Below are 16,515 nucleotides of genomic sequence, written 5' to 3' on the forward strand. Positions count from 1 at the left end.
TGTAAAGGACGTTTTGAAATTAAGAATCCGCAACCGAGACCGCACACCGCATCCCAAACATTTCTTGGAATCAAGCCAAACAATGTTGTACAAAAAAATTTGTGAATTACATCCAACTTTGCAAATATCACAAAGGGCCTTTGAATCTTTGAAACCATTTTATTGTGTTCCTCTTAAGATTCGCAATACCTGTTGTTGCAAGTACCATGTGGAGTTTTCAATGTACCATGAACTTTTATGTCATATTCATTCTACAATGCATACTAATGAGATGTTGCAGGAGTGTGGTGCAATGTTATTTCCGAGATCATCAAGAGACTTGCAAGATCTATTTTTATGCCCTAGAGATGATGGCTGCTATTTCTATAGAAATTATTGTTTGAATGAGAAGTGCTCAAAATGCGATGGGTTGTCAAAGTTTGTTTCATGTTTTCATGAGGGCAGCGAACATGAGTTTGGAAATAATTATGTTTTGAAAAAAAGATACGAGACAGTGAAATATACTGTGAAGAGTGGAGGTGAAGGTTCTAGATGCGAATTAGTCTCAAGAGAAGTGAGTATTGCTGATTTTATTTTGGATTTTAAGGAAAATATTTTCTACAAGTATGCAAGGCACACCCATAGGTCTCAGTGGTTGGATCAACAGTTCAGGATGTGTAAGAACTCTTTCCCGATTAGCACTATTGTATCGGTGGTTGATTTTGTAGAGAACTATACATTGCAACCACAGAATGAGGTACAATCTCAGTACTACAATTCAGTCCGGATTGCTATTTTTGTTCACATTACATATAGACATGCTCCTGATAGTACAGAAGAGGACAGGAAGATAATCGGGGAGTATCATTTTTATATGAGTGATGATAGATCACACTCCTCCGAGTATGTGCAACATTCTTTCGAGAATTTTTTTGAGTTCTTGCATGAGAAAGATATTGCAATTGACCGACATATAATATGGTCAGATAACTGTACGGGTCAATTCAAGAATGCGTGTATGTTTTATTAGTTGAGTAGAATGCATGTGGAGAGGTGTATACCTCATATTTGGTGTTTTTTTGAGGCGGGGCATGGGAAGGGAGAGCATGATGGAACAGGTGCATGTTTGAAGAGAGCTCTAGTTAAGGAGAAATTGAGGATTTCAGGTGCAAATTTCTCTGATGCACGTTCTATTGTTGATTGGTGTAGTTTAGCATTGTCACATGGAGGTACTCTTGATTCAGCAGTGAGCAGATTCTTTTGGTTGGTTGAGGAGGGAACAGTGGGAGATAGATTGGATTGCCAAATAATTAAAGATTCTTCAAAGATGCTTTCATTTCTCAGCTCAAATGCAAGTACATGGACCATTTGGACACGAGCGTTGGCTTGTTTTTGTCAGAGTTGTCTTCAGTGTGATTGGGATCAGTGTGAGTCAAGTGAGTGGGTTGATACGTGGGTTCCCCACTATCTAACTCCTTTATCTCAAACAATATCCTTGTCAAACGATGACATGGAAAGTTCACTTGAGTATGATCGTCTATCAGATCTTGTACAACCAGGACATGTTTTTGCAGTTGTTGCACCACAAGGGAATGAAGAGAGATCAGAATATTGGTTGGCACGATGTGTACAGGGAAAGCAAAAGCTAACACAACCAGTGACAGATGATGATGGGTTCACATATCCTACAGGTTCAGTTGTTGTTGTGGGAACTTGGTTGCGAACATACATGATTAGAAAGAATGGCATACCTGCATTTGAAGACTATGAGAGACACACAACCATTATAATGTATTCAAACCTTATTATAGCTACAAATGTCAAGTTGTTGAAGCATCAAGCAAAACTGAAGACCAAAGAGCTATGGACAGTGACTACTGCTGATCATGAAGCAATACTGGATACTCTTAAACAAAGAGATGACCCTTCAGGCACACTTGAGTAGTAGGTCTTTAATGGTGCCTTATTTTTTTTATCATGCATTTCATTTCAAACAATGATCATTAAACCTTAATGTTCAAGTTTGTTATGTGTATATTAAGGATGTGTTCAAAATGCAGGTCTATTGATGAACGTTTTTTTTTGGCAACATGGTTTTTGCATGCACATATCAAGTACACTCGATATAATTGGAAGGGACGTATTTTTGCAACACGACTTATTATCATGCATCTGATGAGCTTTACAATTTTTGTTATTAGAGAACACTATTTGATAATTTTTTATGATATAATTATCGCATAACCTTTATGCTCATGAAGGTATTTTTTGATGATATACAGCAGTATCACATTACGATTTTTGCGTCAACATAGTGGGTTCTGTTGATATAATTTGAAGGGACGTATTTTTATGGTATATGATCCCACCTTTTCATTTATTACCATGCATTTCTGTTGAAGTGATTATCATAAATCCGTTATGTTCATCCATGCATTTTATGTGTAGACTAACAATTCTTAAAAATACAGGTTCATGCTAGATCATTCGTTGTTGACGAGACCCTCTCTTGGTGATGGTACATATTCCTTTGTGCATTAATGAGATTAAATTGTGGGTCTTGTTGTATTTATTATCATGAAGATGATTCAAATGCATGTGGCCAGGACACATCTGCAGTGGATCAAATTGTCATGATAGATGATCTATTGAATCAAACATTTGACATTGATAGTCAGGTAAATAGGTTAATTTTGGGCCTTCAACATCAACACCTACTAGTCAAAGTGGTCATCGAACTTTCACTCAGGTAACCTTGTCTATTTTTATTCATTAATGGTTTATAAAATAAAGTCAGTTAGATTTTGGCAATTGAATAACATTGTTTCATTTTCAGATGCTGACATCAAATGCACCTAATATTCTCTCCACAATGGAGCATGGGTGTTCTCTAGCAGTAGCATCTTTGATGCTTTTGACAGTAGTATGAGTCAGATTAATAAATTTCTAATTTGGTGCTTCCCACAGGCTTTGCAACTTTAGATTGTGAGTGTGCCCCTATTACAAATGAATTGTACTTTAATTGACATAGATGGTCTATGATGGCTTTTTTGTAAGACTATATGTTTTATTACATATATTGTACTTAATCGACATATAACAATATCCAAGTGGTGGTTGGCATGAGCTTGAATATGGTAAGTTGTATGCATCTTAAAGTTGAATATCATATGTTGTATACATCTTGAAGTTGAACTTTGATTAGACTTTGTCAGCATTTGATGAAATCATAAATGCCATTTTATTATTAATCTTGTGAGTGTGAGGTGTAGAATAAATATCAATTACTTTGAAAGTCATGGATGGTTGTCCTCATATGATAACCACCAGATGGTTGTGCCTTATGAAGAAAAGATGAACAGATAATAACCAATTGAGAACATCAATTCAAATCCATAATCTAGAGGATAATAATAACAGATCTTTGTATATTTATTTTTTCTAATAATGAAACAGGTACAACTGTATTGAGATAAAATGAAGCTTTTCTCTCATATGAAGATGTCACATTGGCAAATTGGTCTTTATTATAATACACAAGACATAAGTAAAATCAAAATCCTCTCAGGGTACAGTTTTGGACTTGAACCATATTGCATAAATCTCAAGGCTTCAACTTGATTATCATTAAAGGTTTCTGATTGTTTACAAAATATCCCTTCATATCCCTTCATGGATGTCACATGCGTAGGGTATGACCCCAAGCGTCGAATCGAGTTGGGGGGGGGGGGGAAGTAGGAGCATCCGTAGGGTAATTATGCCTAACTGGACATGTCGGAGCCGATGGTTCATCATCGCGACGAGCTGAACAAGAAATCGACCAGGCGACAACATTCCATTGAGTGAGACTGACAATTTTTTCACCAACCGAAAAATTATTGCCCTAATAAACCTGTAGGGCAACTTGAGAATACCGAGATAGGCTTTTGTAGGGACCCCTCTCGTGGCCCCGTAGGTTCAAACGGATAGGTTCAAACGGATCATTCGCAGGTGCCACAGATTCTGAGTTAGGGCCTATCAAAGTTTGACAATTTTGAGCACTTAGGGCGCTCAAGGGACAACGTCGGTAGGGTATGACCCCGAGCGTTCGATCGAGTGGGGGGGCAAAATAGGAGCATGCGTAGGGTAATTATGCCTAAATGGACATGTCAGAGCTGACGGTTCATCATCGTGACAAGCTGAATGAGAAATCGACCAGGCGACAAACATTCCATTGAGTGAGACTGACGATTTTTTCGCCAACTGAAAAATTGTTGCCCTAATAAAACCGTAGGGCAAATTGAAATACTGAGATAGGCTTTTGTAGGGACCCCTCTCGTAGCCTCGTAGGTTCAAACAGATCATTCGCAAGTGCCACAAATTCTGAGTTAGGGCCCGTCAAAGTTTGAAAATTTTGAGCACTTAGGGCACTCAAGGGACGACGCCGGTAGGGTATGACCTTGAGCATTCGATCGAGTGGGGGGGGAAACAGGAGCATGTGTATGGTAATTATGCCTAACTGGACATGTCAAAGCCAACGGTTCATCATCGCGACGAGCTGAATGAGAAATCAACTAGGCGACAACATTCCATTGAGTGAGACTGACGATTTTTTTGCTAACCGAAAAATTGCTGCCCTAATAAAACCGTAGGGCAAATTGAAATACCGAGATAGGATTTTGTAGGGACCCCTCTCATGGCCCCATAGGTTAAAATGGATTGTTCACAGGTGCCACAGATTCTGAGTTAGGGCCCGTCAAAGTTTGACAATTTTGAGCACTTAGGGCGCTCAAGGGATGACGCCGGTAGGGTATGACCCCGAGCGTTCGATCGAGTGGGGGGGCAAAATAGGAGCATGCGTAGGGTAATTATGCCTAACTAGACATGTCGGAGCCGACGGTTCATCATCGCGACGAGCTGAACGAGAAATCAACCAGGCGACAACATTCCATTGAGTGAGATTGACGATTTTTTTTGCCAACCGAAAAATTGCTGCCCTAATAAAACCGTAGGGCAACTTGAAATATTGAGATAGGATTTTGTAGGGACCCCTCTCGTGGCCCCGTAGGTTCAAACGGATCATTCGCAGGTGCCACAGATTCTGAGTTAAGGCCCGTCAAAGTTTGACAATTTTGAGCACTTAGGGCGCTCAAGGGATGACACCGGTAGGGTATGACCCTGAGCGTTCGATCGAGTGGGGGGGGGAAAAATAGGAGCATGCGTAGGGTAATTATGCCTAACTGGACATGTCAGAGTTGACGGTTCATCATCGCGATGAGCTGAACGAGAAATTGGCCACGCGACAACATTCCATTGAGTGAGACTGATGATTTTTCACCAACCGAAAAAATTGCTACCCTAATAAAATCGTAGGGAAACTTGAAAAACCAAGATAGGCTTTTTTAGGGACCCCTCTCGTGGCCCCATAGGTTCAAATGGATCGTTCGCAGGTGCCACAGATTCTGAGTTAGGGCCCGTCAAAGTTTGACAATTTTGAGCACTTAGGGCGCTCAAGGGATGACGCCGGTAGGGTATGACCTCGAGCGTTCGATCGAGTGGGGGGGCAAAATAGGAGCATGCATAGGGTATTGTTCATTAAATGAATTGTATTGTTTATGAATTGTATTGTTCATTGAATGAATTTTATTGTATTGTTGATTAAATGAATTGTATTGTTGATTAAATAAATTGTATTGTATTGTTCATTAAATGAATTATATTGTTCATTATAAAAACAACACTTACGATGAAATGAAATGAATTGTATTGTTCATTAAATAGCCATTATTAACCATTGTTAATTATTGGAATGAAGATTAAAGATTTCCAAGATAACACCACACACAGATGAGCAACAATCTATATGATCGAATATCAACTTCTGTATATATAAAAATGTCGAATGATTACAAATGTATGTCCATACACAAATATGGCATAAACATCAACTTAAACAAAATGTATGTCTAAATATGTGAATGTATGTCCATATACAAAATATACATGCCAACTAGACATGTAAGCATCCCAAAACTATCTATAACATCCTAAGCTACTGATGGATCATCAAAATCGATTCTCTTCGCTGCACTGCTCGGCTCTGAAGGATCCTGCACAAGAAAAACAAACCACGATTAATATTAGTTATATTATATAATTCACATTCGAAAAGTTAACATAAAAATGAACTATTTAATTGAACTATTCATGTTTACCTCATCTCCACGTTTTCTCTTAAGCTTTTTAGGACTCTTGATGTATGTCTTCGGTAGAGGAGGTATGTTTTGAATATTTTCATAAATAACCTACATATGTTTAGAAACATGACATTGATACAAGTTAGCATATAATTGTCACTGATAATAACAAATTATATCTACTAATCAAAAAATAAAATAAACACACATCTACTCAAGGCATCTCTTCTTCTTCTTCAGGTATACTGGGTGTAGTCATCAAGGATGTGAAGCCAAGGATTCTCTATATATATACACAACAAGTATATGAAACTATCAATCTATGTCTAGACATGTATAATCACTATAAGTTATTTAAACTATTCATTCAATCATATTTGCATTCAATTACCTTTCCCTTGTCTCCAATTGCACTACCAGATCCTAGATCACACTGCACCGCACTCTTGCTGCTTGTGCCCTACAAGAGTAAAATAAGATACACAGGCAAGTTACTACATAATCTAGTTAATACAAATATAAATGATGAGCATGTATGTACAATAAAATACAAACGACTAGGTGCAATAATATATGTACCGTCAAGCTATCGAGGCCAAATGAAATGGCCGACAAGGTGCCCTCCTGAATCTGTCTCAACTCATCCTCGATCATCAACTTTTAAATAGACCATATAAATAAAAATTAGTACTTAATATTATCTAATTTATAAATATTTAATTAAAATATAACATGAACTGTGAAAACACAAATCTTACCAATACATCATCAATGTATGATGACGGTGCCTCCTCGCCTCTAGCATGTGAGGACTCCCTAGGGTATCCTCCAGTCTGTGTAATAACCTTTGGTGTATCATGCATCTCATGCACCTCGTAAAATGCACTGTCCACAGCAGGATCAATGGGTTGTCCAACTGGACCCAAGCATACGTGCCCACACATGACACAATTATGTGGCATGCATATGTGTGGAGCCGAGGATGACGTGTCAGCACCACCTGATGCACCGCTACCATCAAAAGTAGGCTGAGCTACTGACGCAGCCTGAGAAACCAAAAGGCTACTCAAAGAGTGAATAACCGATATGGTCCGTGAAGCCGCCTCATAAATGATATCAGGATGCTGAACTGCAGGTGGGGGATCAACAGGAGGAGGGGGGACATATGGGCCCTGGACTACTCTGACTGCCCCAGGTCTATTTTGGGGCATACCTAAACCTACACCCTGGAAAGGTTGGATGTCAAAGTAGTTCACATGTTTCTGTAAAACAAACTCAACATACAATTTTTTTATGAAATAGAAGGGGATATCAAGATTGTTGTTGGGTGGTTTGTCGAAAACCATCCACCAACGATCCCAAAAGTTTTTCACAATCCCATCATTTGTGCACCATTTGATAGAAAATTTTGTTTTTTTGGGATCTATAGGTTGACCAGTACGGGGATTGACAAACAATGAGGCGATTTCAGCTTTGGATATCTCAAGATCCTTGATATCCTTATACGACAAGCCATCTGCATATTTTTCCTTCATAGAATCTCGCCACAAAAGGGCGGCATCGTGCTCCTCAGTCATGGTTTCCATACTTTTTATGATCGACGTGAGAGGATCAAACAATGGGTTTAGACGAGGGATCCTACGATATACTTCTGCAATCCCCCTCAATTCATTCAAATTTTGTGCAATCAAATCTTGAATTGAGGGGGGGTTTGGCAAATGAGGGTTTGGTTGTTGCAATTGTGGTTGGTCAGTGTTTTCATTGTTATCTCCCATTTTTAACCTAATTGAATGTAAACAATTAAATTTAGTTAACAAATTTAAACAATTAGGTATTTGATTTTAAAAAAACCTAGTTTTCATGAAAAAAAACCATATTTTCAATGAAAAATCAAATAAACATTCACAAAAAATACAAAAAATGAATGAAAATGATTCAAAACGACAAAATTCTTACCTCTAAATCAATTTTTTGGCCATTTTTTGTCAAAAAACCGGATATCAGATGGAGCGGATATCGGATTTTGACAAATTCGCGCGACCCATGAGTTAAAAATGACTCACGGGACTGTTGTTGTCTAAATATAAAAGTCTCAAAAAATCGGATATCCGATTTCAACACTTAAATTATTTTTAAATAACATATATAATATAATAATATATTATATAATATAATAATATATTATATAATATATTATTATATTATATAATACGTATTGTATCATATTATATATATTATAATATAATATAATATAATATAATATAATATTATATTATATTATATATTATATTATATTATAATATAATATAATATAATATTATATTATATTATATTATATTATAATATAATATAATATAATATTATATTATATTATATTATATTATATATAACATAATATAATATTATATTATATATAATATAATACAATATTATATAATATATAATATAATATAATATAATATAATATTATAATATATAATATAATACAATATTGTATAATATATAATATAATTTAATATTATATTATATAATATAATACGTATTATATTATACGTAACATATAATATATATTTTAAATTAAAATTACAAATAAAAATTGGATATCTGATTTTATCCGATATCCGATTTGCATAGGTAATTACCAGGCCAAGGTGTACTGACACCTAGGCCAAGCAAAAAGTCAACACGGATTTTCGCATTTTTAGGTGAGTGAGGAAGGCTATTTTTTTCACATCGCCACTTTTTGGCCCCCCTTGATCCTGCACTAACCCTCTTAATTTTAGTCAAGAAAATTCAAGTGAGTAAGCAATCAAGCATTGGAGCAGAAGTGAACTCAAGTTCAAGCATTGAGGATGGAATCTATGATCAATGTCTTATAATGACATTCTACATGATACACTAAAACCTTTGTGTGAAGATGGAAGAAAACTCTATCAAGGTATACATTGCAATTTCAACCATTTCATTTCATATACAACCTTTCCCTTTGTTATAATTTTTCATTGCATTTATCATTTCAATTTCATGGTTAATTCCAAAGCCAAGGCTTGACCTAAGGAAAACCCCTATCTACAATATTCTTCCTCTCTTTGTTTGTGCAAGGAATAGGTGTAGGATATTTACTTGGGAATTTCAATAGTGACAAATAGGTTTAGCTTTCTTAAAAGTGAAATTTAAGGGTCAGGGCAGATTTGTACTACTTGGTCTGAAAAATTAGGTCAAACTTATGGGAACGGGTTCTAAATATCTTATTTTGCCTAGATCTCAATTTGTGGCTACATGAGATATTTGTAGCAATATGCTTATGATAATTTACTTTAATTATCCATTGCTTTTACCTAATTTCATAATTACTAACCCATTTCAACTTATGAAAGAGGATTTAACCCTAACCCAGGTGAATCTAATTAGAGTTTTAGCCCTTTCCTTATTAGGACTATTAGGTTCACCACTCATTACATGTTTTGGTTAATTCGGGGTTGTTTGTGGTTTTATCATCTTAATTGAAACCCAAATTCCAAATTACACTATTACACAAGTTATGACATGCAGGAACCAAATTCTATGATAGAATGGTCACAAGTCAAAAGGTATATTTGCATGGAAAAGGTTGGCACCGAGTTGGCTAATGATAGGCTACAAGGGAAGTATATATTAATAGATGATAATGATGGATTCTATTATATATTTAAGTATTGTTAATTATGATAGATTTTATGAAAGTTATAAGGTGTATCTATGGAAAAAATAATGTGCCAAAGTTTGAAGGTAGTAAGAGGGACAAAAAATGTGCCATCTGAATTCAAATTCCCATCTCTTTTGGCCTAGCCTAGAAGATCCATCATTCTTTTCTCCTCTATATATTGGGTGTCCTAGAGAGAATTTTATATGTTGTAATTTGTACATAATATTATGCTACTGAAATAGATCTGGATAGTGATACTAGACAAACTCCTATGAAGAAGACTTTCTCTGCAAATGATTGTAAATCGAATGTTTTTCATAAAAAAATTAGTAGGCTTTTGGAGTGTGTGATATTTTCTCTCAAAAGTGTTTTACCCAGGTACATCTCTCATTATGGCATTATTTCTTTACATTTATTATTGTTTTAATCATAATATTTATATCTCATTATTATAACTATTAAAGGTTTTAAGGAAAAAATTGTACCACCTCTTGTCATTAGATTAGTCTAGGAAGTGTTTCCATGTAGCTTGCTTGATTCTTCCTTTCAAATATTGTCAATTCCTTATTTACTCGATTATTTTCATTTCGAATATTGGAATCAATATGAATGGAACTTCATGAACATCAACCAACTTGATTATATAAAAGGTGCAAAAAGATAAATAGAAGAAAATTTATTACAAAAGAAAAATCTTCAAAACAAGATGTTAAATGAATATGTTAAAACTTCATTTACTAAACTCATTAATACTTAGCAAATAATGGACAAATAAAATTAAACAATGAGTTGTTGGGACAACAAATATTGACTTTGGTTTCTATAACAAGAATGAAATATATTTTGTTGGTTGTATTAGGGCAACTACTCTCCTATTTCCTTTGTCTTCAAGCAATTTGCAACTTATGCAAATTTGTTAAGTAAAATATTACTACTTGTTAATGTAGCCAAGGCTTCTAATAATCCTAGTGCTTTTATGAAAATGAAGGGATTTTTAAAGAAAATAGTTTCCTATTATTCTATTACTTATGTGATTCCCCTATGAAAATAAGTGCTTGAATGTGAGGATTATTTTGCTAGGAAGGGATTGATCTATAGATTTTTTTTTTGCCTTCTCTTCTCAATTTGCAACACTAGATTCATGAGGTTTGCTTTGCTTTAGTAGAGGATATTTAATGGAGGTTTAGCCTTCTATCAGAGGCCTTTTTTTATGGTTTACTTCAATTATGAGGATGATCGATAGGTTTACTTCAATTATGGTTTATCTCTGTGCACCCTTGGGTATCTTCTTTCAATACTTTGGAATATTTTGTTGATATTTTTCCTTTGTGGGTAAGATTTCCTTATCTCCCCCTTCATTTTTAGTGTGATGAAGATTATGAGGCTATTACTAATACTATAGGTAGATTCTTGAAGGTATACTTTATGATCAAATAATTTTATTATACTCCATAAATGCTTTCATTTTAATAGAAGTTGAGCTTTCATAAGCTCTACTTGGTGAGTTTATTCTATAGGTTAATTATAGATCTTGATGGTAGCTATTGAACTATTGGGGGAACACTTTTCACAGTAGGAATTATTTTGCCAATTTCTCTCATAGAAGTTGTAGGTAGTCTTCCTCAACATAGTGGAGGAATTCCATTCATGACCACTTTGTTGGATTGGTTGAAGGGATCAAAATACTAAGAGGGGGGAATCAATGTTGTTCTTTCTACCTATATTTCTCCTAACCCACTTTTTTTCTTTTGTGGGTTAGCATTGTTCTGATTGCAATGATGGATGTACCTAGATAATTTTTCAATGTCAAAAGAAACATCCCACTAACATGTCTTTACCTTCTCAAGTTGTGATGTTAGATAAGCAGCGAAAAACATCTAATTCAAAATAGTATGTATTCTTCTTAGTTCTAGCTCTGTTGTTTCATTTTTGGTTGTCATGACCTACTATTCTTGTCACTTCTTTATTATAGCATTGTTTTTTAATGCTTAATGTTTATGATCCATAATGAGTCTAGGCCTTTTCCCACTTATTTTAATTAAAAACAACAGAAAAATAAAATAATATGCTTTTTCATTGAGAAACCATATACCTTATCAAGAAGAAATATGAATGACTAGCCATTTTTACAATGCAATCATAAAATTAGAAAAATACACAAAACATAATCCCCATTAATAAGAAATATTATGGTCAAAATATTATTTTAAATAAAAAACTAAAACTCACTTGATATTTATTCCAAGTAGTCATTGACAATTATGTAAGCTAGTGATCCTTGCAATCAAATATTGGCATGATAATCCATCCATAGCAAAGTCCAAGACAATAACATTCAACAAGAAAATCCTAAAATACGTAACATTAATAATTTTTAATAACATCGAATTTCAAATGGGTTTCGTTATATAAGCTTTATACACATACAAAATATCAGAATATGATTATTGAAGGGTTTAAAATTTTAAACCAATAGATAGACAGATGTTGATTGATGTAATTTATATTGAGAAAAAAAATTACAAAACAATTTTAATTCTACCTTCAAATCAAGAAATTAAATAAGTACAATTATTAAGAAAAGAAAATCAGTAGAAAGTAAAACCTCTAAGATAGTAGAATAACACAATTTTCCAAAAACAACTAATCATGTATTCAACTACATGAAAATATTAATTAACTCCATGTCTTATAAATAGAAAATGACAATTAAAAAAGAAAAAAATTAGAATAAATTTTATTTCTATGTAATTATATTCATTTCTAAACAGAATGATGAATCAGCTTGAGAAAATTTATGTCAAACTTACATTTCGAGACTTGTTGCCCAAATATGAAATCTTACAACTTTCCTCGCTATTACAATTGGTATTTCTGGAGTTTCTTAAAGATAGGGAAATTATTGGCAAGTATTAAGAAAAACATACTTCTAACTTTATTTCATTTACAAGATACTAGAAAAAGAAAAGAAAAAACATATTTCTAGCTTTATTTCACCATTCAGCTATTTACATCATGTTTGGCATCTTCCTAAACTCGCAGGTATTTCTCCTGACAAATGGTTGCCGTGAAGATCAATCTTTCTTAGTTGGGGAAGGCTACCCAGAGTGTCTGGAATTTTCCCTGATTACATGTTACAGCATATTGACAACAGCCCCAGCCTTTATGCCTGACCAAAACTCTCTGGAATTACTCCATGTAAATTATTGTTCTCTAATCTCAATCTTTCAAGATTGGGAAGTGTGCTCAATGAAGTTGGGATGGTGCCACTGAAATGGTTGGCACCTAAATCTAGCATTACTATGCCTGTCAGGTTGCCAATCTCATCTGGTATGCTTCCCTCGATTTCATTGAAGCGCAAACGAAAACATACGAGACCACTTGGAAGGAGGCCAACTGAAGAAGGCATAATGCCAGTGAAATAGTTTTCAGACAAATCTATATGGTACAAGCTGGAGCAATTGCTCAATACCGTTACAAATAACAAACCACTGCTTCCGCTCACAAGTTGATTACTCCACAAATTAAGCCATCGAAGCTGAAGCAATCTGCCAAACTCCACAAATTAAGCCATCGAAGCTGAAGCAATCTGCCAAACTCCAAGGGCACCGTACCGGTCAGATTATTGAGCGCTAAATCAAGAATTTGAAGAAGCGTACAGTTAGAGAGAGAACCAGGAATTTCTCCCGTGAATTGGTTTGTAAATAGATGCAATCCTTGCAACTCTGATAGGGTGCCAAACTCCCAGGGAATGTGGCCAGTTAAGAGGTTATCAGCTAGTCGGACTCTTTCTAGAAGAGTGCAATTAGAAAGGGCAGTGGGAATTGATCCTGTCAAGTAATTGAACTCCAGATCAAGCGTTCTAAGTTTACCGAGCAATCCCAATTCCCCAGGAATACGTCCATAGAGACTATTGGATCTCAATCTCAACTCAGTTAATGAGGACAGGTTACCAAGGGATAATGGGATTGTGCCTTTCAGGTTGTTATTATCTAACCAAATGGTCTCTAAACGTGGAAGAAGGCCAAGCTCAAAGGGAATGGGTCCGCTCAGATTGTTATATAAGAAACTTAGATATTGCAACGATCGACAGCCTGCAAGAGAAGACGGTATAGAGGATTCTAATTTATTGGTAGATAGAAGAAGCCTTCTCAGGCGAAAAAGCCTTCCGATCTGATATGGAATATGGCCCTGGAAGCTGTTATTAGAAAGATCAACTGTTCTAAGAAAGGAAAGGTTTCCCAGTAATGGAGAGATATGTCCAAGTAATCCCTTACCTGTGAGATTCAAGGAAACCACACGCTGTCGACGAGAAGAGCATGTAACACCAGTCCAATTGCAAAAGTTGTGGTTGGGAGACCAATCGGACAAAGAATTATATGGATCAACAGAGAGAGCAGCCTTGAAACCAATCAGAGCTTGTTCATCAGAATTATTAGAAGTCTTTGCCATATGAGCAGGCAGTGCAGACAAAAAGAGTAGAAGAGGGAGCATCATCATCTTCATTCTTGGCTCGCTTTGCACCTAAGCCCAAATGAAATACGCGTGATTCGGATCGCTTTTAAATAGAGCGTGTGCGGATAGGAAGATCGAAGTTCTTATCCTTGTTTCAAATTTTCCTCAATGCTAACAAATATGTGTGATTTTTAAGTACTAATTAACTAATTAGCTGGCTAAAATGTGGTCTTCTGAAAAGTGTCAGTCTTTTAGGAAAAATAATTTGTGGCCACTATTTCCCAGCACCACTTTTTGGTGGTCAACACCTGGCGTGGACGGTTTATCGGTCTTGCATGATCATTTATTGTCGGACCAAGAGACTATTATACCAGCCCAGCCGTCAAACCCTTACCTGTCATATCAATTTTTTTTATGACGGTTTGCTAATTTCAATGTCTTTTGTTTGATGTTTTAAGAAAAATATTAATTGTCAAAAAAAATTCATCCCCTTCTTCTCACAATAACTACATTTCATTACTATCTTACTAGGGGAAAGGACCTAGTTGTATGAAATATACCATTTGTTGTGAAAAGTAACCAATCATGTGATGCCACGTCAGGTGCACAAGTATTGGGGCCCTTTTGCACACCTATTGGTCTCACTTTTATTTTGGGTTGTTTTGGACACCTTGGCTGCTGTAAAAAAATCGGAGTGATTTGATATTTCTTTCAAATGCTTATTACAAACATATATTTTATTGATAAATAAAAAAATTAGAACATAATATATATTTATAATAGAAAATAGAAACAACTTTAAACATCCATATTAACATATTTTAAAAATTAGAAACACTTATATTTTAGTATTTTAGTTATGATAAGTTTCTAAATTGATAATTGATAGTCTTCTTAAAAATATTTAAAAAGTAAATTGATTAAGTTTCTAAAATCATATAAGAAAATAAAAATTATTTTGAAAATTCATATTAAAATATTATAAAATTAGAAATAAATATATATTATAATTTTTGTTAATAAATTTATATTTTTATAATAAACATTCTAAAATAATATATATCAACATTTTAAATTAAAATACTCTATACTATATATTACCCATGTCAATGCATACAGTCTAATAAGAGATTTATGGTTTTATAAACAATGAATAGTCCATATTATCAATTCAAATCACAATTTAAGGGGAAGGAAAATTCTTTAGGTATACTAATAATAATTTATTATTTTGGAAATGGTTTAATAAACTTATGGTAGATTTAGGGTTTCAAATTCTTCTCGGCAAGAAATATAGTATGTTTTGTATTGTTGATGGCATTCATTAATTTTTATTTATTTATTTTGAATTTATTATTTTGGAAATGGTTTAATAAACTTATGATAGATTTAGGGTTTCAAATTCCTTTCTGCAAGAAATATAGTATGTTTTGTATTGTTGATGGCATTCATTAATTTTTATTTATTTATTTTGAATTTATTATTTTGGAAATGGTTTAATAAACTTATGGTAGATTTAGGGTTTCAAATTACTTTCGACAAGAAATATAGTATGTTTTGTATTGTTGATGGCATTCATTAATTTTTATTTATTTATTTTTATATTCAAATTTTGTTTTGTTTGAATATTAATTTATATTGTTTACTATTGAAAGATTGCAGTTTTGAAAGGATTACTTGAGAAGGTTCCACAAGCTTTTATCATGGTACATCTCATCTCACTATGTAGATATTTTCTCCTTAACAGGTCACAATTTTCCATTGGAAGCTTGCAATTTCTTGAATGTGGATCAATTTTAAAATAATGAAATGTATTGAAAAAATATTTAATCATGAATAATTTATTTTATTTTATTTTTTAATAAGATTTTTTCTATAAGATATTTTATAGTATCTATTATGATTAACTTTGAAAACCTATAGATTTTAAAATGCACATTCCATTTTGATGATTTTTTGGTTGTCTCTTTATATAACTTAACTACTCATTGCTATTGTATTGGCTTCTCTTCTGTAGTAATGATAGAGATTGTGGGATCTATTATGCATGCAAGGGTTAAAAAGTGATTATTCCAAAGTGTCACTAGATACCTACTTAAAGATGCCTAAAAACTATGCACTACAACCACCTCGAAAATGAAGAATACATGCACAAATGTTCAAGCATTTGTGCCCTATAGGTACCAATAAAGTTGGACAACTCCTACAATTAAAGTCCAA

General features: G+C 34.1%; 1 protein-coding gene across 1 annotated transcript; it reads right to left on the reverse strand.

Moving 5' to 3' along the window:
• Nucleotides 1-13,003: 13,003 nt before the first annotated feature.
• On the reverse strand, nucleotides 13,004-14,292 carry LOC131064793 (receptor kinase-like protein Xa21). Its single transcript, XM_057999064.2, has 2 exons — nucleotides 13,346-14,292; nucleotides 13,004-13,292 (listed from the first exon to the last, which is right to left on the reverse strand). Exons 1-2 carry the CDS (start codon nucleotides 14,290-14,292, stop codon nucleotides 13,004-13,006), a joined length of 1,236 nt encoding a protein of 411 aa, XP_057855047.2.
• Nucleotides 14,293-16,515: the final 2,223 nt, after the last annotated feature.

Source organism: Cryptomeria japonica, chromosome 4 (genome assembly GCF_030272615.1).
Source record: "Cryptomeria japonica chromosome 4, Sugi_1.0, whole genome shotgun sequence".
Classification (NCBI taxonomy): domain Eukaryota; kingdom Viridiplantae; phylum Streptophyta; class Pinopsida; order Cupressales; family Cupressaceae; genus Cryptomeria; species Cryptomeria japonica.